General features: G+C 42.5%; 1 protein-coding gene across 1 annotated transcript; it reads right to left on the reverse strand.

Moving 5' to 3' along the window:
• Positions 1-1883: 1883 nt before the first annotated feature.
• Positions 1884-20645, reverse strand: LOC124264474. The gene is made up of 10 exons (XM_046699213.1): positions 20578-20645; positions 20002-20068; positions 17455-17681; positions 16695-16929; positions 15528-15569; positions 6259-6485; positions 5476-5701; positions 3486-3622; positions 2580-2985; positions 1884-2005 (listed from the first exon to the last, which is right to left on the reverse strand). The coding sequence occupies exons 2-10, from the start codon at positions 20060-20062 to the stop codon at positions 1884-1886; spliced, it is 1683 nt and encodes a 560-aa protein (XP_046555169.1). The 5' UTR covers positions 20063-20068; positions 20578-20645.
• Positions 20646-26543: the final 5898 nt, after the last annotated feature.

Below are 26543 nucleotides of genomic sequence, written 5' to 3' on the forward strand. Positions count from 1 at the left end.
ATTCTGTATCAAAGTTATTACAGATATTAGCCATGGTGTAATAGAGGCTGTATTCTGTATCAAAGTTATTACAGATATTAGCCATGGTGTAATAGAGGCTGTATTCTGTATCAAAGTTATTACAAATATTAGCCATGGTGTAATAGAGGCTGTATTCTGTATCAAAGTTATTACAGATATTAGCCATGGTGTAATAGAGGCTGCATTCTGCAATATCAAAGTTATTACAGATATTAGCCATGTATTATGGTGTAATAGAGGCTGTATTCTGTATCAAAGTTATTACAGATATTAGCCATGGTGTAATGGTGTAATTAGATATTAGGCATGGTGTATTCTGTATCAAAGTTATTACAGATATTAGCCATGGTGTAATAGAGGCTGTATTCTGTATCAAAGCTTATTCAAAGTTATTACAGATATTAGCCATGGTGTAATAGAGGCTGTATTCTGTATCAAAGTTATTACAAATATTAGCCATGGTGTAATAGAGGCTGTATTCTGTATCAAAGTTATTGCAGATATTAGCCATGGTGTAATAGAGGCTGTATTCTGTATCAAAGTTATTACAGATATTAGCCATGGTGTAATAGAGGCTGTATTCTGTATCAAAGTTATTACAAGATATTAGCCATGGTGTAATAGAGGCTGTATTCTGTATCAAAGTTATTACAAATATTAGCCATGGTGTAATAGAGGCTGTATTCTGTATCAAAGTTATTACAGATATTAGCCATGGTGTAATAGAGGCTGTATTCTGTATCAAAGTTATTACAAATATTAGCCATGGTGTAATAGAGGCTGTATTCTGTATCAAAGTTATTACAGATATTAGCCATGGTGTAATAGAGGCTGTATTCTGTATCAAAGTTATTACAGATATTAGCCATGGTGTAATAGAGGCTGTATTCTGTATCAAAGTTATTACAGATATTAGCCATGGTGTAATAGAGGCTGTATTCTGTATCAAAGTTATTACAGATATTAGCCATGGTGTAATAGAGGCTGTACTGTATTCTGTATCAAAGTTATTACAGATATTAGCCATGGTGTAATAGAGGCTGTATTCTGTATCAAAGTTATTACAGATATTAGCCATGGTGTAATAGAGGCTGTATTCTGTATCAAAGTTATTACAGATATTAGCCATGGTGTAATAGAGGCTGTATTCTGTATCAAAGTTATTACAGATATTAGCCATGGTGTAATAGAGGCTGTATTCTGTATCAAAGTTATTACAGATATTAGCCATGGTGTAATAGAGGCTGTATTCTGTATCAAAGTTATTACAAATATTAGCCATGGTGTAATAGAGGCTGTATTCTGTATCAAAGTTATTACAAATATTAGCCATGGTGTAATAGAGGCTGTATTCTGTATCAAAGTTATTACAGATATTAGCCATGGTGTAATAGAGGCTGTATTCTGTATCAAAGTTATTACAGATATTAGCCATGGTGTAATAGAGGCTGTATTCTGTATCAAAGTTATTACAGATATTAGCCATGGTGTAATAGAGGCTGTATTCTGTATCAAAGTTATTACAGATATTAGCCATGGTGTAATAGAGGCTGTATTCTGTATCAAAGTTATTACAAATATTAGCCATGGTGTAATAGAGGCTGTATTCTGTATCAAAGTTATTACAAATATTAGCCATGGTGTAATAGAGGCTGTATTCTGTATCAAAGTTATTACAGATATTAGCCATGGTGTAATAGAGGCTGTATTCTGTATCAAAGTTATTACAGATATTAGCCATAGTGTAATAGAGGCTGTATTCTGTATTAAAGGACACAGACTGTACACACAGTACCATGTTGTTAGTCCACCCATGGATCCTTACTGTCGTAGCTGATTTACCCTTGGCACTTGTTAACACTTCACCTACCAATACACTTATAGCCATCCTTCAACCGAAATCCTGGTCTGCAGGTACATGTTGCCTTCATACCGTTACTCGTACATTCCTGCTCACATGTCACGTTGATCTGCTTGCATAGTTCTGAAAAATAACACCTAACCATAGTGAGTTTTACGTTGTTTCAGTAATATTTGAGTTTATACAGCACGGCGGTCATACCAGAAATGGGCTTCACACATTGTACCCATGAGGGGAATCGAACCCGGGTGTTTGGCGTGACGAGCAGACATTTTACCCACTAGGCTACCCCACGTCCGTGCCCATGCAAGGGATGGAATGTTGTTATTCGAACCTGTGCCGTCATCCTGGTGATTGAACGCTTTAACCACTAGGCTACCTCACAGTCGTAAGGTCAGTCATGTGAAAGCGGTATATTTAATATTTTTGAGCACCGTTAGCTATGAAAAGTTACTATGAATTGTGCAAGGAAAACAAAAAGGGTGATCAGACAGAAAAGAACATTCATGTAAACAGACCATGACATGATTACTTCCCTGCACAACAGAAACCTGACCTAAAGCTAGAGACTCAGTCGCTATCAACACAGCATGTTCATATTTCTTACGCTGTTGGTAGAAAAGAGGAACTGCAGTTCCCCAGGAAGCCCCCTTCCGCGTACGCCCATGGCATATACATTTTAGGAATAAGCTCTTACCGTTTGGCGTCCACATGGAGCCCTGAACTCCTGGCGCCCCATCAGCGCCCTCCATGCCAGTAGGCCCGTCATCTCCCTGGGGACCAATCTCTCCTGGCATTCCTTCTGGGCCTACTTCACCTGCTGGTCCCCGTGGTCCCTGGTCGCCTTCCTCGCCCTTTGGGGAGTCGCCAGTCATGCCCTGCTGTCCTTGAGGTCCTCTTCCAGCCTTGCTTCCCATCTGTCCAAGTTGACCCTCCCTTCCTGTGTCGCCTACCATGCCCTTGTCCCCAGATTGACCAACTGTACCGACCTGACCAGAAGCTCCAGCTCCTCCTTGTGGGCCTCTCCGGCCTACGGGTCCTACCTGACCCCTGCTTCCTACAGAACCGCGTATACCTACTGGGCCGTCTGTTCCACGGTCACCCTGACAATAAACACGTTGTCATGGATACGTAGTTCAATTTATAATTAGTCGACAGCAAACACATTTAATGCAATTGGAGTACCAGTTGCATGAATGTAGACGTTGGGACCTACCTCTATAAAGAAAAACGCGTTTGGATGGTATTTTGGACATAATTAAGATGGAAAGCCAATCATAATGCATGCAAGATTATTACTGAAATAGTCATAATACTGGACATTTATACATCACATGTATCCACGCATTTATGCTTGGTCAAGGTGCTGAGACAGTATTATCAAAGCTGCCTGAGAGGTGTTAGAAGGTAAAGTCATATGACAACCCACCGATTACCCATTCACTCCTGGATGAACAGAGGCAATTTTGAACAAACGTCTTCAGCATTTTTACAACACTATTATCACAATGATTTTCATCGACTGAATGGGTATCAATGGTTAGAAACTACATGATGCTGGTATATATTAGAGGACAGTTAACAAGAGTACAACAGAGAGCACCTGCAGTCCCTGCTCCCCAGTACGCCCTTGGTCGCCTCTGACCCCACTTTCTCCCGTGGGCCCCTGCAGACCCTGTATACCCTGGATACCGGTAGCCCCGGCGGATCCTCTAGGTCCCGGTAGCACAAGGAAGGACTCTGCAAGTTGAATGAGTGAGCTAATGGTTTACTAACAGTCATATTACATCCTGGTAAATTAATGCAGAGGAGATCCCCATTGAAGATATTCACGACACTTGTATCATGCATGATCTCCGGTATGTTTGGAACAAAGATATGTCTGGTGGTGATACAAGAGCTCATGAGTCAATATAGTTTAACGGCTACACTGAACAGTACTTCACTTACGTAGCTGTGTGTCAACTTAAGGTAAGCCCGGTGATGCTAGCCTCACACGTGTTAGTGTTGCCTAGAACACGGACAGGATGCTAACAAACCAACAATCACTACGAATATGGTTGGTTGGTTATTTAATGCCGTACTCAGCACTATTCCAGCTATATGATTGTTATCTAGTCTTGAGATGACAAGACTTTATGGATGATCAACTTCTTTACTTTGACAATGGCGACGTTTCGGTATAGATTCTTATTCCGTGTTCAAGCATATGGAGGAATGGTGGGGTACACCAGTTTATATACAAGATAAGATAAAGAGATAAAAATACTGAGGATGGAAAAACAAAGCATCAAAGAAAGTTACATGATGAGCTACAATAGCATGATGAAGAGCTGAGATGATAAATGAGATGAGTGAGATTACAATTAGCGAATTTAAGTTAATTAGGCAGAAGCCAAGGTGGTGGGGAATTAATTAATGGGAAGACAGTGGTGAGGAATGTCAGTTAGGCAGGTGATGAGAAGCCAGGGTGGGTTGTAATCATGTTTGTTGTTTGTAAGTGTTTTGACAGTGTCCCAGTTGATGTTGTGTTGAGGAAATTTGGTGATGTGTTCCGAAATGGCTGATTTGGTGTCTGCTTTGTTTGTGGATGTCTTATGTTCTTTGATGCGTATGTTGAGTGGTCTGGATGTTTCACCAATGTAGTTGCTGCCACAGTCGCAGCTGATGTTGTAGACCACACCTTTAGGCTGTTGTTGTTTTGTAGTGTGTTTCCCACCGTTTGCCTCAAAGATAGTTTTGAGAGGTGTGGCCGTGGAGAAGTAAGTGTCTATGCCGCCTGCTGTTTAAGTAAGCGAGTGATGTCATGTGAAGTTTGCCGATGTAGGGTAGTGAGATGCGAATGGGAGCGGTGTCGGGCTGGCTAGTGGTGGGTTTGGGTGCTGGGGTGGAGGGTGGAGGGTGGAGGGTGGAGTTGATGACACGGTCAACACGTTTAGTGGGATAGTTGACCGTGTCATCAACTCCACCCTCAACCCAACACCTAAGACTACCACTAGCAAGCCCGACTCCTCTCCCATTCGCATCTCACTACCCTACATCGGCAAGTTGATCATCCATAAAGTCTTGTCATCTCTATACCACTCAGTTCTACAATGCCAATCAAACAAATTATCTGATCTTGACAATCTGGTGATTAAAAGGTGAAAAGTTATAGATGTCAACTTGTTTGATATGCGGGACAGGACGTTTCGGAGTATATTCTTACTCCATCAGGAGTATTGATGTTCACATATAAGAATATCTTCAGAAACGTCGTGTCTCATATTACAGAAGTTCATGTCCATACAATTTCACCATTTATGTGCCCCTAAATGCCTTCAAAGACATTACTCTTGATTGAAATCATGAGCATCGATCTATGAAACTTGAATACGATGACAGTGAAGTCAGCGATCGTGACTACAGTTACTTAGTATCGCACCGTACACAAGCACGGGTTGATGGAAGCCGGATTTAAGGATTTAATTTGGGGGGGTTAAGGCACTAAGGGGGATGTCTGGGAGGGAGCGTAGGGGCGTGTGTGTGTGTGTGTTTGCGTGCGGGCGTGGTGTGGTGTGGTGTGGTACGTCAACGTCTCGCATTTATCTCACCAACAACGGCTACCTCCACAGCAAAGAGGTACGTAGTTTGGAGGGCGCTGAAGATTTGGGTGGAGTTGACAGTGGGAGGGTTGGCGGAGAAGAAGTCATGGAAGACTGTCTGTGACCGTCTCTTGTCCGACACGAACAGGTAAGGAACACACGAGCTGGTGTCGTCCAGGGTGGTGAACCCGACCTTGTCTGCTCCAGTCACTGCGATGAGCTTAGATGAGGCAATCTAAGCAACGTAATTAGCAGAGTGAGTGAGTTAGTGAGTGAGTATGCATATCGGTTATCACAGCGAAATTTCATTCAATTAAAACCAAAATGAAGCGACACAGATAGGAAGAGAAACTTAACAACTAACGAGGACAGTTATTGTAAAATAGTTGTTTCAAATAATCTGAGGTGTATCACATACATGTACGTGAAGCCAACGCCTCCTTTAGGCTGTCAACAAATGACAAGTGCCCCTGGGCCAACAGCATGGATACCGAGAATGTAGAACATGAACGATATGAAATTAAATATAAAGTCAAGACACTGCTCATTTTACAGAAGTGGCAGTGCGGTAGCCTAGTGGTTAAAACCTTTTCTCATCAGGCCGAAGATCAAGGTTCGATTACCCACATGGGTACAATGTGTGAAGCCCATTTCTGGGGTCGCCCGCCGTAATATTGCTGGAATATTGCTACAGGCAGCGCAAAACTAAACTCACTCATGTTACAGACGACTTGTTCCCCGAGCCATGTGACGGGTACCAACTGTCATTATTCAAACTTTCATAAAACGTACATGGAAATAGCCTGTACTCTTTGACTCGAAGTTCGTCTCCCCAAGAAGCTGGTAAGACCGACCAGAAGTTGGCCTCCATATCTGTAGTCTGATTGGACAGTTCGCTTTGGCAAGTCTGACGTAATATCCGCTGACCTTGCCCTCCGTGAGCATCAGACCCTCAAGGATGATGGTGATCCTCCCTGCTGGTGCCATCTTGTCTGTGGTCAAGTGGTGACCGATCACTTCTGTTGGACGTCGGTAATGGGTGGAAAGAACAGATTGTAAGATATGACATAAATGGTTAACATTGTTTGACTGACTGTTTAACTCAGCACTCAGCAATATTCCAGCGGTCTGTTTTGACTAATTTAGTCTATAACACGATGAACATCTGTCTACGCAGCTGGGGTACGCTGGCATGCATCAGCATAATAAGTGAGCATGACCATCCGATCTCGTTAGTAGCCTCTTACGACAAGCATGGGTTGCTGAAGATCAGTTCTTACTCGGATCTTTACGGGTACGAACGGGTAAGAGCCTTGGATTTTAGTTCAACTGGCATTGGGCACTGGTCGACTGACTGACTGAGTTTGGTTTTACGCCGCTTTTAGCAATATTCCAGCAACATCACGGCGGGGGACACCAGAAAATGGGCTTCACACATTGTACCCATGTGGGGATTCGAACCCGGGTTTTCGGCGTGACGAGCCAACGCTTTAACCACTAGGCTACCCCACTGCCCCGGGCACTGGTCGAAAATGCACAAGAGTAACACCTTGACACAGTACAACAACTACCTTTCTGTTTTTCTGTGCATGTCTCACACTATGAAGAAAAGTATTTTCTAAGAAAATGTATTTTTTTCATAAGATTGATATGTTATACTTATCCCGACTCATACAATTTGCTTATCTCTTTCTTTCTCACGAGGTACAGTGGAAACCTGTCAATGTTAAAGATAGCTCACCTTAAAATTTATTGAAGGGTCCCTTTTCCCGCGCTCGTTCATCAGGACCCCACGTGACCATATGCTAGTTGCCACTCTCTCCATAAGCCAACGGTAAAATTTTAAACAAGACCAACAGTGGAGAGTGGGGACGTATTCACACGCCCTCGTGTCTTTGCCAGGATTGAAGATGTTAAAAAACCATAAAACATTTGAGATGACCCCGACTCGAAATGCTTCACGGTACAATACATTATGACCAAGCCGGACACTTCGGCGTACCCTACCTGCCTGCTTTGCCGATCGCTGCGCTACCATCACATGCAATCGAGTAAAACTTAATGTAAACATAATCATGGATGATTGGCATATCGAGCACCACTCACGACACCTACTAATTCTTTGTTATTTCTGCAAGTCGACTGAAACCCGATTTTGATCCCCAACTAAACGATCTTGATACAAATGGATGACGATGTGTCCGCACAAAACGGAGGCGTGGTCAAAGCAAGTCCTCTGGTTGGTTAATCCTTGTTTAGGAGACATTTGCAACTGATGCTTTCTTTTGAGAAGCCATTGCCCGAAAAAAGTAAGTAAAATTGATATGTTTATACTTATCCTGACTCATGATCTTTTGCTTATCTCCCTTTCCCTTGCGAATGGTAGTGGAACACTTGAATCCCTTGAAGTTCCCGAAGCGGACGTAAAAATACACTCACCCACGAGTTACCTCCCATTTGCCCTTTCCCGCGCAAACACTCCTGTGACCAGCCTTACTTGTCACTCTCTCCTGATTTTTCTGCCCATGCACTTGGATCTGCTGTGAAATCCGAAGTGTTTCCAGAGGGGAGGTTGGGAGGGCTTCTCGTCATGAGTCAGGATAAGTATAAAAATATCAATTTTACTTGAAAAATTACATTTTTTTTTATCCCGACTCATGATCTTTTGCTTATAGAATCGGACGGAATGGTGGCGGGTCAAGCCATTTCGTGGATTCATCAGCTGTCCTTAGATACGTCCTGTATCTGTCTCTGTGGATAATGGGATGAACAGGCGCTTTAATTTCCTTCTCCTCGTCTTAGTCTTTTGAAGATATATCATCAGGGCTCTGACCGTACACAAGGATAAGTCCTCTATATCCTCTGGTCCGAGGATTGTAGATAGCGCTGGTACGTGGAACTGTCTATCTGGCTGACCAGGTAGTTGGTTCTTGGCAGTGAAGTCCCATCTAAGTCCTAGATGAACTGCAGCATGTTGCCCCGTGTCGAATCTGGTTCGACCAAAGTCCTGCGTATGTATCTCTGATATCCGATCTGCCGTGGCTAGCGCAAGCAGGAACAGAGTCTTCTGTGTCAGCAGCTCGAATGTAGTCTGATCTAGAGGTTCGAAGGCATCACTTGTAAGATGACGTAGAATTACATTCAGATCCCAGGCCGGAGCTCTGAACTTCTTTTGCTGGTCCTCCAGTTTAAAAGATCTCAGCAGAGCAAGTAATTCTGGTACTTTCGTCAACTTGATGCCTGTTTTCATGGTAATCACTGTACTGATGGCAGCGAGGTATGTAGATAATGTCGAACCTTTCAGATGTCTGGTTTGTCTAAGATGACACAGGTATTCCGCCACTTGAGGATGAGTAGCTTTCATAGCAATGAAGCCTTTCCGCCTTGCATAAGTCTCAAACTTCAGCCACTTGTCATCATACAGGTTACGAGTAGATCTGCGTAACGCTAGGGTTACTGCCTTGGCTGCCCTGGCGGAGTATCCTCTTTTCTTCAAAACATGTTTTGATACGGTCCACACGTGTAGCTGGAACGCTGTCTGGTTCCCGTGGACTTGCTTGGTGTGCGGATGTATGAGTAGGTTCGGCCAATCTGGTAACTTGATTGTTGGACTTCCGAGATCTTCTATTAGGTCTAGGAACCATACTCTCGGTGGCCAGTATGGCGCGACCAAGGTCAGTTGTAGCGACAGAGTCTGTTTGATCTTCAACAGTACGTTCGGTAGTAATATCAGTGGTGGAAACTCATAAGCGTTTAGTCCTTCCCATGATATGTTCAGTGCATCTGTTGCCCAGGCTTGAGGATCTGGAACTGGTGAGAAAAACGTCTGTAGTTGTTTGTTGAACCTCATGGCAAACAGGTGTATGCATGGGGATCCTATTTCCCTTATGATGAGCCGAAATGCTTCTGGATGGAGCATCCATTCCGTAGGTGACGGGTGCAGTGGTCGGGAGAGAGCGTCTGCAAGCACGTTCTTGGCTTGTATCTTGACCCAATGATCTTCTGGGACCACAATTCGATTCTGTGTTGTGATAATTCTTATTCACAGCAATTGAAGATCTTGTTTGATTCTAACTCCAACTTCATCAGGTTCACTAGCCATCCTAGTTGCGTGAGCAGCTTAATTGTGAAGTTCAGCTATGCTGCTGTCTGAGTTGATTGGCACTTTGAAGAACCTGTATGCCGTTGTCCAGATAACTGGCACTGCGTAGACCTCGATGCTGCAGATAGGTGCCGATAGGCTTGATTATTCGTATGAATAATCATAGAGCCGATGATATTCCAAACGGTAGGATGTTCCATTGGATTCCCATGATGATAACAGGCCGTAGTTGTATACTGTTTCCAAGGCTGCCGATGAAGTATTTCCCCGTACCACGGGTTTGTTTGTAAGTGAGTAAACTTGCTGGGAGGCGTTGTCTGACGTGGACCAATGAGCTTCAAGCATGACGTCACCGGTGTTGTAGCAACTTGGCCTACATAAAATCTGGTGCAATTAGTTGGTTGAGTAAAGCGAGCGTAATTCTACGCCGCTCATATAAACCTCTTGAATAAGGGTTGCTCCAAGTGTTGCGCTGAGTGTCGAGTGTTAACAATATCATCTGTACGTCCGTTCAAGGATTCTTGAAGGCGTTGATAACCTTAAGCCCTTTACAAAGGTCGCCTTGAGGTTCTCCAGTACTTGAGATATCGGCTTCATAGGTGATATCATATTGGAGTCGAAGTCATCAGCGTATATGCAGTACATCTCTGTTGGGTTGGAGTGAGTGAGTGAATGACAATATCCGCAGGCCATCTGCTACCCGGTATAAGACCTCAGCATCCGTGTAGATGAAGGGATTCCTTTCATCAAGTAGGTTGTAGTCCGAAACTGAACCTATTATAGGTGTAAGGTTTGTGCAGGTTGTCGAGTTGTGCAGGCTGTAAACTGTAGAGATCGCACATGTTGTAGATCTTTTTGTTGAGTTATAAACTCTGACAAAACCATCCGTTTTCATCATTGCTTCGTTTTATCCAGCCTTATGGTAATAGAGTCGACGATAACATCCTGCCTGTTGATGTAAGGGTTCGTTAACCCTAGGGTTCGCGAACCCTGTAGATGTCTGCGTTGCTGTTATCTGCCTGTAGATCTAAGAGTTCTCGAATCTTGTAGATGTCTGCAGCTTTCTCAAGCTGTGCGTAGGTTAGAAGGTATCTTGGATATAGGTTCAATCGGAGGAATAGTCACCGAGTCAAAGACGTCATTACGCATCTTATAAGTTTAGACTTCATCTATATCATTAGAAAGAGACTCCAAGTTCAAACCATTGGCTATCCAAGCTGTAACCTCTGAGTCCGGGAAGACGAAGTCTAGTTGTTCATCAGTTATCTCCTGATCGGTAGAGCTATGCCTCCGCGAATCATCCTTCTGTGAACCTGTATCCCTTCGCGAACCTCTGTCTGAAGATTACTTCCTTCGCGAACGTCTATCTTGAGAGTCCTCTCTTCGCGAACCTTTATCTGTGGATTCATCTCTTCGCGAACCTCTGTGATGTGAGCCTTCTCTTTGCCAAGTTCCGTCGCTAGATTATCCCTTCGCGAACCTTGAGTGACTTCGCGAACATCTGTGAGAGATATGAGATCTCGATCTAGAGCGGATAGATGTAGGAGATGGATCCTTCGATGTTCTCGAATGTTGAGGGTTCACAGATGAAGAACGGTGAGTAGGTATCTCATGTCTTCTATCCTCTTCCAAGATGACAGAGTCGTCAGACTGTGGAGACCTTCGCAAAGGTGTACGTTCGCCAACGTAGTCTTGAGACGTAGTTCTATGAGGAGTAGGTTCGCGTAGGTCCGTGGGTTCGTGCAGGTCGGTAGGTTTGCGCACGATGTCAGTAGATGAGAGGCTTCGCTGAGCCTTCGCTTCTTCCTCGAACCTACGTTCCATCCTGGCCATCATCTGGTTGGTGAAATGTCTCATAATTTCACCTGGATCAAAGTTTTGCGTTGATTGAAGCTGCTGCTGTGTAGAAGAGCGGTTCGCGAACGCTGATGAGTTGTGTGTCTCGACTTCACTCTGTTGAGAAGTTGGTGGCAGTTCGTCAAACAGCTGGCTTGCTGTGACTGACTGACTGACTGACTGACTGAGTTTAGTTTTACGCCGCTTTTAGCAATATTCCAGCAATATCACGGCGGGGGACACCAGAAATGGGCTTAACACATTGTGCCCATGTGGGGAATCGAACCCGGGCCTTCGGCGTGACGAGCCAACGCTTTAACCACTAGGCTACCCCACCGCCCGCTTGCTGTGACAGTTGCAGGAGACGATCTAGTAGTCGTGGAAGTCGATTGAGTCGCCGATCTCGTAGGTACTTCGGGTAGAAGTAACGGGGGGATCATCTAAACGTCTACTTCATGCAGAGGTAACATCTCTTCGTTGAAGGATTTCTGAAGCGTTGACTTACTAGGCCGCGTAGATTTACCCTCCGATCTGGTAACAGATGTTTTCTTCTGCGATGTAGAAGAAGACGAAGTCTTTTTCTTAGCTTGAGTCGGAGTCAACTGCGTTGTAGCCGATCTCTTCTTGGCCCCCGTACCAGCAGACTGCCCCTGCAACATACTCAACATAGCACCAGTATTATGAATCTCCGCAGTAGCAATCAACATACGGTTTGCAGGCTGATCTCCTGTTATATCAGCCGTAACTTGAGATGAATTCCTCACCCGATCCATGGCACGTCTATAGACATAAGACAAATATTGATTAAATTGTAGATTTGATAAATCAACACAATAAGTACAGCGCAAGCTGGAAGAACATGGTTTTATGCACGAAAGGCATTGGGGGTGAGGATAAGCCACGGATAACCTGTGCCTGCTAACACTGCAAGATTTCATGAAATGTAAACAAAGTTACATTACGATGAAATTATGACACAAATACAAATAATGTTTACAATGTTTTTACATATAATACATAGTAGTTATTGCCAAATCCATACACAGCGTAATTTTGAAGAATAGGACCTAAACAAAAAGGATATAATGCGGTATACGGGACTCCAGTGCTCGCCCAACCATCCGCTTGGGCGAAAAGGGAGACAGTGACAAGTAAGGCTGGTCACATGAGTGTTTGCGCTGGAAAGGGCAAAAGGGGGTAACTCGTGGGTGAGTGTATTTTTACGTCCGCTTCGGGAACTTCAAGGGATTCAAGTGTTCCACTACCATTCGCAAGGGAAAGGGAGGTAAGCAAAAAATCATGAGTCAGGATAAGAAAAAATTATTCTTACATTAACCAGTCGATGAAAGAAAAAAATCCCACGAATTTATAAAGAATTGCAGATTTGCAAGCGCTGACCAATCAGAGGGCTTGCTTCGACCACACACCCATTTTTGCGGACATATCGTCATCCATTTGTCAAGATCGTTTAGTTAAGAGGCAAACTCGGGTTTCAACTTGCAGAAATAACAATAAAGAATTGGTAGGTTTCATGATAGGTGATCGACAGGCCAATCATCCATGATTATGTTCACATTAAGTAATAATCGATCACATGCGATGGTAGTGTAGCAATCGGCATACCGAAGTGGGGTGTACCAAAGTGTCCGGCCTTGTCATAATGTATTGTACTGTGTAGCATTTCGAGTCGGGAGTCATCTCAAACATTGAATTATTTTAATCTTTAATCTTCGCAAAGACACGAGGGCCTGTGGATGTATTCACCCTGCGGGAATTGTGTACCAGGAAAATCGGTGAGTAGAAGATCGGCATCAAGTCTTCCGGGTGAACAATCTCCACGGACCCTTTGGTGAGAAGAGATTGAACTGCCTCTGATACCTTCGGCCTGAGTTCTTTTCGGGGTAGTTTATAATTGATGGATGAATGGTTACATTACGGTACATCTTTTATCTAGATTCTGTAACTTGAGATACGTAGGGTTTTGAACTGACCGCCAATTCTGCCAATACCTCATGAGTACTCCACCAGTGGTAGAGGATTGTACGGGAACGACTGGGGTGGAAGGCGCCAGTCGTCTGCAACCGTATCCTCAACGACGGGGACGGTACCTGTAGTAAGTCCTGCCTCTGTCGGAATTTCCCCTGGAGTTATCCGATGGTTTACAAAAAGACGAGGTCCGGGAGCTCCTGGCGGTAGTAAACGGCTTCTCTTGAGCCTTCTGATTCAGCTTAAACATGGATTTCGTCTGGAGAGATTTAATCAGCATCTGGACATTGTAGTCTTGTGCAACCTCTTTGCTGACTTGTCGAATAGCACCATCAAAAATGGTCGATGTTGCCCAAGGCTTGCGTAATAACGGCTTAGTGAAGAGATCCGATCAGTTGCATGAGTATAAGAGACCTTGTCGACGTAGGAGAGTGATGCACGCTGAAGTAGAACTCATGTGGTCCGCTGCAAACTCTTGATTCCTTTTCTGAGCCACCATAGCAGATAAAAACATTCTTTCCCGGTCCGACCGCGGGTTACTCAAGGCATTCAGCATCGCTTCGTTGATGGCACGTGACATCACCAAACCAAAGAAGGCCCCCTTGGTTGTAGTATCAAGCTGCGCCAGTTTCTTATCTTCCACTTTATACGACCTGGACTTGGAGTCACTCATCAGGAAGAAGTCATCATCAATCTCAGGTGCTTTAGCAAAGTCGGGATTGAGAAACGGTCTAGGTAGACCCTGGGCTTTGTTAGCCTTTGCGAAGGCGGCCTGAAGAATGGGCAGTGTAGAGATGTCATCCTCCTCCATGCAGCAAGTGTCCGCCGGTGACAAGTTTCTGGTTGGTGATGAAATCGGCAAGCCATTTGCAATCCAAGCGAGTACTTCTTGTCATCCTCCTGCGGGCCATCCTCAGTGGGTGAAGAGACGCCAAAGTCTTCATGGGATTGTTCAAGAACTGATGAGGCGGGAGTCGACTGCATCACCGGTTTATCCAACGTGGAGCGAGGACGCTGTTGTTGTCGAATGGCCATCAGAACTTGCTTGGTAATGTTGGCAACAAAGTCCGGTTGTTGCGTAAAGTTAGGAGCCTGGCCGAAGGGGTAGAGTTGGGAGAAGGGGTAGAGCTGGCAGAAGGGGTAGAGTTGGGCGAAGGCCTCTCCTTCATCCAGGACAGACAGGGCACCAAATGTAACAGTGGAAGACTGCTTCCCGGATGACTTCTTCCCGGTCAGCTGCTTCAACTTCGCAAGCTTCTGTAGAGATGACTCCTCTCGTGTCGTAGATTTTCTCTTCATCCGGTTGGACTTCGTAAATATACCATTATTGACGAGGTCAACAGCAGAATCCCGTACGGGAAACTCATCAGCCGACGTCCCCAGGGAACGAAACAGGAACGAACTCACGTTCAGCCAAGTGCTTGAGGGACTTCTCTTTAGATGAAACAGCAGCCGAAGCCCTAGAGTTTTCCCGCCTTTTCTTGTCTATCTCTTTGCGTTGTAAGGCAAACAGATAATTGGTAAATTCAAGGTCCCCTAGTTGGGCACAAAAGCTACACCTTTTAAGGAAATTACAAGAGTAAGAAATACACGAAGGGCACACAGGGTGTGGGTTGTGAACTCATAGCCTGTATCTGCACAGAGAACACGTTCTCATTAGCCTTCAGCACACTCTCACATACGTTATAAGTTGAAGTTAAGTACAGCCCAGATACGTAAAATAACCCATGTTTATGATGCATAAAGGGTATGGGATAAACAACCTAGCATTAATTTGGATACTGAATAAAATGGATTAACTTGGTTGAATCCTCCCAACCGTCCAGGTGGGCGACAATGGAGAGAGAGACAACGAGCACATGGTCACGTGGGGTGCTGTTGCACGAACGCGGGAAATGAGGCCCTTTTGGGGTGAGCTATTTCTAACTGTTCCAAGGAACATTGACAGAGGTTTCCACTGTACCTCGGGAGAAAGGGAGCGGTAAGCAAATTGCACGAGTCAGGATAAGGACAAATTAAATGTAATGTAAAACCGGGATGACACAATAATGCAATAGTGAAAGTCAACATGATTCCTTTTGAATTGTCTTTATGGAGTGAACTCAGCTGAAGTTGTTTGGGATATAATGAGACGTACTCTCTGTGCCCGCCATGACGAACTGTCGGTGCTGGCTTCCATCTGATAATAGAACAGAGTTAACACTACAATGTTGAATGGTCAACACTACAGTGTTGAATGGTTAACACTACAGTGTTGAATGGTCAAGACTACTTCAAAACTACAGTGTGGAATGGCGAACACTACAGTGTCGAATGGTCAACACTACAATGTTGAATGGTCAACACTACAGTGTTGAATGGTTAACACTACAGTGTTGAATGGTCAAGACTACTTCAAGACTACAGTGTGGAATGGTCAACACTACAGTGTGGAATGGCGAACACTACAGTGTCGAATGGTCAACACTACAGTGTTGAATGGTCAACACTACAGTGTTGAATGGTCAACACTACAGTGTTGAATGGTCAACACTACAGTGTCGAATGGTCAACACTACAGCGTTGAATGGTCAACACTAAACGTTATTTTCGCCGAGATATAGAAGCTTGGGTTTTTTTAAAAAGATTCTTCAAGAAACCATTACGTAATAGTAAATTGTTAAGAGATCCTGATCGTGGATAGTTGACTTGGGATTCAACTATGCCTTAACATTGACGTCATATGACGACGTGGCAGAGCTAGATGGAGGGAAGTGGCAAGGGACGTTCACAACGAGCATGGTATTGACATTCGGATGTTGAATCCAGACAGGGGCCAACGACCAATGTTTCCAACCAGCTAGAGGAGGCAACTCTACAGCGACCTTTTAAAACCCCTGCTGGCAGACATGTGTACTCAGGTGACCATATCTTGTATACACATGCAGTCTTTGACGTTTGTTAGTACCGACCCTCTCTAATTGACAGTTATTTCAGTTTATCGTATCCCTGTGAATACGAAACCACGATTACAGGACCCTATCAGCGCTAAGGGGCGCAACTCTGCAAAGCTAAAGAGTTGTTGATGAAACGAGAGAAAGTTTTTGCTAAGACAAGATTCAGAACAAACAGGAATGAAAAGGGAGTTAACACTTTCCGATTATGTTTAAATTAATGAATACAACTGATAGGCTGTTACTGACGTATTTAGCTTTCCAGTTCTGTGGAGATATCTCCAGGTCTACATTGTCTCGTCATGTTTACAATCCCTCCCTGCGGTTAGCATGGTCATGTCCTTAACGTTGAAGTATATCAGAATACGTACACTTCACCTGGATGCCTAGACCGTATCGGAATGTCTGTTTATACTGGTCGAACGTGTAGGTGTTGCCCTCTACTGGTGGGATGCCGCTACTGAAGGTGTAACGGAGGGTCTGAGACTCATCTCCAGGATCAGTTGTCACCGTATAGGCAACACAGGAATTGGCGGGGCTGAGAGACGAAAACCCCAGCCTGTCACCATTGTAGATGATGAATTGTTCCGATTCTGGCAGGGGGATCTGAAAGTTAGACGACGTGATGACGGTGGCGGTATCAAGTGCCGATAGGTTTGACATAAAGTGTTTGTTTCCAAGTCAATAACAAAAGGGAAAAAGAAATATATTTATTTATATCAACACGTTTTGATGACCTTTGCTACAGGTCGATGAAAGTGGGTTGTCAATGGGTGGGTACCTGACTTCATATGCAGAGAGTGAGTGAGTTTAGGTTTAGTTTTAGCAATACTGCAGCAATATCACGGCGGGGGACACCAGAAATGGGCTTCACACATTGTACCCATATGGTGAATCGAACCCGGGTCTTCGGCGTGACGAACGAACGCTTTAAACAATAGGCTACCCCTGCGCCCCGACTTCAAATGCGTGGTAATTACTGCGCCTTGTCAGTCAAAAACGAAGTGGTTGTAACACGCATGCAATGTCAATGTGCTGTACTTATGATGCGACAATCGATTTGAAAATCTTTTGATAAAACAATGACTGGAAACTACTTAATTAACGCATTGGTAGCCCTGTGACACTTACATTGTTAGGCCCCACAGAAGATGAACTGAGATATGTTTCACTAATGAGTTTATACTTGAGATACGACAATCTCCTCCATATCTGTAATTTGATTGGGCAATTGGCTGTAGCCATGGTTACGTAGAACCCTGTGACGACATCAATTGCGAGAGGCAGCCCTTCAAGAACTATTGATGTATATCCACCGTCTGATGGAGTTGATGACGTCACTTTGTAGCCAATGAAATCTGTAAATATTCGAGAACATATAGGGAATGAGTAAAGTTGATGATACCTTAAAGCGACAAGGCTACCCCATCGCCCGTGCTTTGTTATGAGATATTATAGCACATCTTGTTATGAAATATTATAGCACATCTTGTTATGAGATATTATAGCACATCGTATAGCACATCTTGTTATGAGATATTATAGTACATCTTGTTATGAGATATTATAGCACATCTTATAGCACATCTTGTTATGAGATATTATAGCACATCTTGTTATGAGATATTATAGCACATCTTATAGCACATCTTGTTATGAGATATTATAGTACATCTTGTTATGTGATATTATAGCACATCTTGTTATGAGATATTATAGTACATCTTGTTATGAGATATTATAGCACATCTTGTTATGAGATATTATAGTACATCTTATAGCACATCTTGTTATGAGATATTATAGCACATCTTGTTATGAGATATTATAGCACATCTTGTTATGAGATATTATAGCACATCTTGTTATGAGATATTATAGTACATCTTGTTATGAGATATTACAGCACATGTTATGAGATATTATAGCACATATTATAGATATTATAGCACATCTTGTTATGAGATATTACAGTACATCTTGTTATGAGATATTATAGCACACCTTGTTATGAGATATAATGGTACATCTTGTTATGTGATATTATGGTACATCTTGTTATGTGATATTATAGTACATCTTGTTATGAGATATTATAGTACATCTTGTTATGAGATATTATGGTACATCTTGTTATGTGATATTATTATAAAGGTACATCTTTGTATAGTACATCTTGTTATGATATTATAGTACATCTTGTTATGAGATATTATGAGATATTATGGTACATGCTTGTTATGATATTATAGTACATCTTGTTATGTGATATTATGGTACATCTTGTTATGTGATATTATAGTACATCTTGTTATGAGATATTACAGCACATCTTATTATGAGATATAAGATGTTATGAGATATTATACTACATATTGTTACGAGATATTACAGCACATCTTGTTATTAGATATTATAATACATCTTGTTATGACATATTATAATACATCTTGTTCTGAGATATTACAGTACATCTTATAGATATTATAGCACACCTTATGAGATATTATAGCACATCTTGTTATGAGATATTATAGTACATCTTGTTATGTGATATTACACCACATCTTGTTATGTGATATTACAGCACATCTTGTTATGAGATATTATAGTATATCTTGTTATGTGATATTACAGCACATCTTGTTATGAGATATTATGGTACATCTTATAGATATTATAGCACACCTTATGAGATATTATAGCATATCTTGTTATGAGATATTATAGTACATCTTGTTATGAGATATTATAGCACATCTTGTTATGAGATATTATAGTACATCTTGTTATGAGATATTATAGTACATCTTGTTATGAGATATTATGGTACATCTTGTTATGTGATATTATGGTACATCTTGTTATGAGATATTATAGTACATCTTGTTATGAGATATTATAGCACATCTTGTTATGTGATATTATAGTACATCTGATATTATAGCACATCTTGTTATGTGATATTATAGTACATCTTGTTATGAGATATTATAGTACATCTTGTTATGTGATATTATGGTACATGTTGTTATGTGATATTATAGTACATCTTGTTATGTGATATTATGGTACATGTTGTTATGTGATATTATGGTACATCTTGTTATGAGATATTATAGTACATCTTGTTATGTGACATTATAGTACATCTTATTATGAGATATTATAGTACATCTTGTTATGAGATATTATAGCACATCTAGTTGTTAGATATTATGGTACATCTTGTTATGTGATATTATAGTACATCTTGTTATGTGATATTATAGTACATCTTGTTATGTGATATTATAGTACATCTTGTTATGTGATATTATAGTACATCTTGTTATGTGATATTATAGTACATCTTGTTATGTGATATTATAGTACATCTTGTTATGAGATATTATGGTACATCTTGTTATGAGATATTATAGTACATCTTGTCATGTGGTATTATTGTACATCTTGTTATGTGATATTATAGTACATCTTGTTATGTGATATTATAGTACATCTTGTTATGAGATATTATAGTACATCTTGTTATGAGATATTATAGTACATCTTGTTATGTGATATTATGGTACGTCTTCGCCGTGACGAGCGAACGCTTTAACCACTAAGATACCCCACCGCCCCCGAGACATGGAGGCATGTTTTCTTGAAAGTGGATACAGACATCGCCCCTACCTGTGCTGGCCACACTGACCAGTGATAACATCAACACGATCCATAGAGGGTGTAGCTCCATGCCGGCCTGTCAAACAGAAGACATGGTGTTGGCAAAAGAAACTAATCCTACATTTTTAAGTCATACATGGAGAAGCGATATGGCGACAGTAATGCACAAACATGTATGTTGCTCTTCAAAATTATGTCTCTTTCACGCAGTACCAAGCAGATATGAAACTAATATGAGCTTCTATAATTCAGTTATGGGACAGATTTCATCCCTGCTCAAAATGGTGCTGTTTCAGCAGCCTAACCCTACATAAATGAAATCATAATACATGTAGACAAGGGGTGTGATTTGTCAAACAAAGGCAAGTTTTAGGAACGCAGGTTCGATGACCCCATCGTAATCATCGCCCATGTGTATTTCCCTTCCCTCGAAACCATCAGGTTTATACATGACGAACCCCCTGTGATTTCCCCAAGTTAGGGCTACGGACATCGGAGGATCGACAGTTGATGAAGAGATATGTCCTAACTGACTTGAAATAAGTATACGATTATATAAATACTGATAGTCTGCAAATCACTCACTCAGCTTCTGTTTGGAGAGCAACGCACATTTACCAATCCAAGTTGGGTGAAATGTAATCATGTGTGTCACGTGTCAAGAATGACAATCTCAAGAAAAGCGTGCATCACTGAGACACGCTAACGCCCATCAGATTGTCGTGTCGGGGGCCATGGTTGACGAAGCGCTCGTACAATCACACCTCAACGCCGGAAAGGTGAACATACAGGGCGATAAGCATACGATTAATTAATCCAGGGGCGGATCCAGAGAGGGGGGCGGTGATGCTACCCTCGATCTCCCCAACGTTTGGACTTCTTGGTTAATGTGCATCCACCCCTCTTCTCCAAAATCCCTGGTCCGCCCCGTAATCATTAACTACACGGGATAACTTTGGGTCATTTCCTGCAGAGGGAACTGTGGCTCATTGGACCAGACCCTTGCAGCCCCATGTCCTATCTTTCTCTGATACCCAAGTCCATTATTTTCCCATTTTGTTTATTACTTGACTTCAAAACGTTTTGCGTTTATAGATATATATACTCTCCCAAAAAAGAAACGCATATAGGAATTTCAACTGTATTTTTATGTTTATTTTGAAACATCTTGTAGGCTTTATGAGTCAATGAAATATAGCGAAATTGCTGAAGTGTCTGGGGCTGAGGGTTACGGCGTCGCACCCGTCTGTCCAGGGCATCCCACAGATGTTCGATCGGGTTTAAGTCCGGTGATCTTGAGGGCCAGGGGAGCACATTGATGTTGTGGTTCTGGAGGAAGTCTCTAGTGTGACGTGCTGTGTGGGGCCTGGCATTGTCCTGTTGAAACAACTCCCTCTGGCGATCAGGTGTGTGATCTGAAGGAGGTGTGGGCGTAGGATTTCGTCACAGTACCGTTGAGCTGTCAGGTTGCCCTTGATCATCACCAAATCACTTCTCCTACGGCAGGTGATCCCTCCCCACATCATAACATCCCCGGCCGAATCTGTCCACCTGGGCAACGCAAGCGTCGGCGAAATGTTCACGTCGACGTCTGTACACCCGCATTCTTCCATCGCGTCGTTCCAATAGAAATCGTGATTCATCACTGAACCAGATTCTACGCCAATTCGGTAGGTTCCAGGCCTGAACGTCGGTGCACCATTGAACTCGATGTCGATGATGTTGTTGTCGAAGCACAGGGCCAAGGTCTTCTGGCACGTAAACCAGCCTCTCTCAACCTGTTCCTGACGGTCTGTGCAGAAAGCCGCCCCAATCCGGGTATTTGTCGAGCGGTACTGGTCGCCGTAGCTGTTCGATGACGCAGGTGATGTACCCGGATGTAGCAATCCTGCGCCGCAGTGGTCGCTCGACGTCGCCCACTATGAGGGGCATCTGCTACCGCATTCTGCCGGCGATATCTCTCCCAGAGCCGTGAAATGGTGCTTTGGTGAACATTCATGCGTCGGGCAACTGCACGTTGAGACTGGCCAGCTTCAAGCAAACCAATGGCGATATGACGGTTGGCTTCAGTTGGATGTGGCATTTTGCGTTCGTCAACAATATTCCAAATACAGTGAATAATCGACAGACAGCGATCAACCTTTTATACCCATCATTGAGACTATCTGATCCCCAACTTTCACGTGCATTGCATGTGAATTGTGTATTCTGTGACACTACACGCCGAAATTGAAAATCATGCTGTTAAATACGGGTATTTTACGGATGGTGCGTTTTGTTGTGATGTTTCAAAACATAAACACCATAGGACTCATAAACAGAGCAAAACCTTTTGTAAAATGAACCACGTTTTAATTCATTGCTACATGAAATTGCTATTTTCATGATGCGTTTCTTTTTTGGGAGAGTATTTTATTGACAAACATTTAATTCTTTGAATGGTGCGCACGACCTTTTTCATATTTCTGTTTCCAATCAGAGCATTATAATTGTCAAAACCTCAATGTTTTCAAATATTCAGATCCCATTTCTAAATGGCTAACCTTCTTAGCCATTCCGATATTAAATACCCTATTTTAGCACCAGAATAGTTTCCGTTTAATATCCTAACCGCATAAACGAAATAAGTGCGTATATTAATACTGTATGGTAATGAGATTGGGAGCTATTTTATCTTGTTATCCCCAGGAAATGTTTAATCTTCTGAATGTAGTCCTATTTTCTCTCTCTCGTTTGTTCACACAAGATTACTACCGCCTCCACAGATCAGCTCGGTGTGGGTAGCCCCAGTGAAACGGGAAACTGGAAATACCCAGCGGCGTAATGTCGTCCACGTGAATACTCTGTACAGCAGCTGACGTATCTAAGTATCTGTGCTTGCAGAGGCCATACATGTGGTCTCTGGTGCTGGTAATGTCGCTGCAAGGAGTTGTATGATGTGCGGAGACCTTAATCGGTTGGTCAGCGGAGGTTCCGGAATGAGAGGAAGTTTTCTTATCCGCCTCTGGATATCCGGTCATTCTGTGTCTGGGGCCATATGGCACTACTGATAATGATGCCACGATTCCTTGTATCTAATGAGAGACATTTACCATTCAGCATCTGTAATGACTCTGTTACACGTTGCAAGAAGGTCAGGGTGGATTCAACAGAAGGTAGATGAGATATCAATGAATATATGATACACCTGTTCGGACAAAATGAACGAATAGTTTACATGCCCTAAATATGATAGACCATATGAAATCACTTCCCTGTTTATTTTCTACGAGACAAAACGACCCGACCTGTCACATTACAAGTTCATCTGTCATTACATAACTTCAGTGAAGTGACATGAAGGAACCGGGCGACCCTTAACTCTTTTGAGCAGTATGCGTCAGAGACCACACGCTGATTGGTTGATGTTCTCTGTATGCGATGTGTGTCTAACGGCGGACTCTGGATGGCCTGGACGTGTAACAGTATATTCCAAGGACAGTGTCCTTCAGTCATGCTAGCAGCCTATGAGGCTGAGCTCGAATCCCGGTTCACTCTGAGTGTTTCTAGGTTTGCCAGCAGGACCAGCGCTATATCAGCACTATATCAGCACTATATCAACACTATATCAGAGCTATATCAGCACTATATCAACACTATATCAGAGCTATATCAGCACTATATCAGCGCTATATCAGCACTATATCAGCGCTGTATCAGCGCTATATCAGCGCTGTATCAGCGCTATATCAGCGCTATGGTTTTTTACCAATATCAGCGCTATATCAGTGCTATATCAGCGCTATATCAGTGCTATATCAGCTATATATCAGTGCTATATCAGCACTATATCAACACTATATCAGAGCTATATCAGCACTATATCAACACTATATCAGAGCTATATCAGCACTATATCAACACTATATCAGAGCTATATCAGCACTATATCAACACTATATCAGAGCTATATCAGCGCTATATCAGCGCTATATCAGCGCTGTATCAGCGCTATATCAGCGCTATATCAGTGCTATATCAGCGCTATATCAGTGCTATATCAGCGCTATGGTTTTTTACCAAAATGGTACGTCTGAGATCAGCATCTCATCTTGTTCGCTCACATGACGCACCATAATACAACTGTTCAAAACGGCGGTCACCTCACTAACACACCTCCGTGCAACTCTGGTGTCGGACCGGGGATCAGAACAACATGAAGATCATACGTCAGGGAGTACTGCCACATTATACAATCATGTAATTGTCATAGATTTCTTGTAGCATTAGTCTTGTTCGGATGCAGTTCGCATCGATAGCGATAAGTGTACAATTAGAACTATTCCAAGACAGGAAGTGTAAACCGTTCTTGTTAGGCTATACAGGATACTAGTAGATGTGAGATTGAAATCATTTCTGTATTTACTCTTTTCTTAAGTTAAAACCATGATGATGACATTATGCTTTTGTTGTTACATTGGATTCTGAGCCAAGAATGCATAGGCAATTTTTACAAAATATAGCTGACATAACCATAGTTTATTACTAATATTATTAATAAATTATATATCAACCAGAACATGGCTTAAGAAGTCAGTCCCATCCGTTTAGCCCGAACGTGCGAGATGACTTTAATGGCGGAATCAACAGATTCTCATGATTTCTCCCTAACGTCTGAACTCTGTCCTCAAAACAGGGATAATCCATAATCATTGAAGCCCGCCAATATTTGACCGGTCACATGTAAAGCGAAGTTGTCAATTTGCCCGTTCAGCAAACTCCAAATGTTATGATCAAATTGGCCGGCTTTGATTGCTGCATTTCTCTGGTTTGTACTGTTAAACATACCTTTTCGGACATTTGGCGAATTGTCTTAACAACTCAGGCAAGAAATCATATCTATCGCTTTAAGTCGCTTTAACTACTTGCAATTGATATGATATTCATTACCAACGTCGCAACGATCACGTAAAGTACATTTCGTTTCATTACATGCACAGGCCCCCACTGCGGGTCAGAAAATCGATAAACTAGGCCCCGGTTTAGTATCAACACCAACTACTATAATATACATAAAGTTTCATCACAGAAATACGGTGACATGATCGAAAACCGGACAATTACGCACATGTCAATGAATATATCGTATTTTAAAGGTCTCACAAGTATCAAAAGCTTTTGTCCATATCTCCGATGTATGTAGGAGGCATATACATGCGCTTTCCGTGGGGATGCATTTGATGGGTTTTATTAAATCGCCAAAGACCGAGTTGCTGTGCCGGAAGTATACAAAACTAGCTCGTCAGCGCTTGACTTCACTACCTCCGGCGATCTGATTGGCTAACACATTACACTGACTGAATGTGTTTCTTTCAAAAATATTTATACTCGTTTTTAAAATTATTCTTACCAAGAACAAACATCAGATAGGGACATCTTGGATGATAGACGTTTGAGTTTCCCTCTCATTTTCGCACGTGCATTTGTTGTCATTTTATTAACCAATTTGATTGCGGTGACGACCTAGTTTTCTACACTTCCGGCACAGCAACTCGGTCTTTGGCGATTTAATAAAACCCATCAAATGCATCCCCACGGAAAGCGCATGTATATGCCTCCTACATACATCGGAGATATGGACAAAAGCTTTTGATACTTGTGAGACCTTTAAAATACGATATATTCATTGACATGTGCGTAATTGTCCGGTTTTCGATCATGTCACCGTATTTCTGTGATGAACCTTTATGTATTATATAGTAGGGGGTGTTGATACTAAACCGGGGCCTAGTTTATCGATTTTCTGACCCTCAGTGGGGGCCTATGATTACATGGTACTTTGCTACTAAACGGGAAGCATATGACATGACGCTTTAAACTATATGAATGGGAACCATTGGTATTGTTTTAGATAATGTGTCAAAATATTGTTCAACTGATGGGCGTGTATCGTTGCTAAATATTTAGTGCCCTCAACCACGAGTGTATAACACAGCTTCTTCGGTGCAAAACAACATTCGCCCAACCACCACCACAGGAGTGCAGAAGCACGTAATAACATAGAGGAAATTCGAATAACGCTCATTCCCGTCAACACTAACACAGAGTCTATATATTCTCATGCCAATAATGGTTGTCACCCCCTTCAATTCTTTTATTGGAGAGGGGATGTGGGGTGTGTGTGTGGTTGGGGTGGGGAGGGGGGTGACAACCATTATTGGCATGACTATAGCGTCACTAACCAGCTCACTAACAACCCAGCCGCTCAATAACCATGATAACGAACGAAAGATTGGGAATTATATCTGAGTAGTTTCCTCATATTCCTGTGGTTGATAGAATATCTGAAAATAATGAATGACCTATGGTCATTTTGACGAAGAGGCTATTCTGTTCACATCAAGAGGCAATATTAAGACACGCCAGCCGCAGCTGGTAGACAGGCCTGGCTGAGTGTGTACATGGCACTTAATGAGAGGCTTATGGTGGAAGAGGTGCAATCTTCATTAACACTAGCCTTAAACCTTTTGGAGTAAACGTGACAGCTTTATATAGTGGCTGTGGTGAGTCCT

This window comes from Haliotis rubra, unplaced genomic scaffold (assembly GCF_003918875.1).
Source record: "Haliotis rubra isolate DU_JTF1 unplaced genomic scaffold, ASM391887v1 Scf927, whole genome shotgun sequence".
Lineage (NCBI taxonomy): Eukaryota > Metazoa > Mollusca > Gastropoda > Lepetellida > Haliotidae > Haliotis > Haliotis rubra.

Excerpts from the sequence above, each read along its gene's own strand:
- LOC124264474 (XM_046699213.1), bottom strand. The coding sequence starts at position 20,062 with ATGGAGCTACACCCTCTATGGATCGTGTTGATGTTATCACTGGTCAGT. Across the intron at positions 17,682-20,001 it reads GGTCAGTGTGGCCAGCACAG|ATTTCATTGGCTACAAAGTG; the intron begins GTAGGGGCGATG and ends GAATATTTACAG. Across the intron at positions 15,570-16,694 it reads TCTAGGCATCCAGGTGAAGT|ATGGAAGCCAGCACCGACAG; the intron begins GTACGTATTCTG and ends TTCTATTATCAG.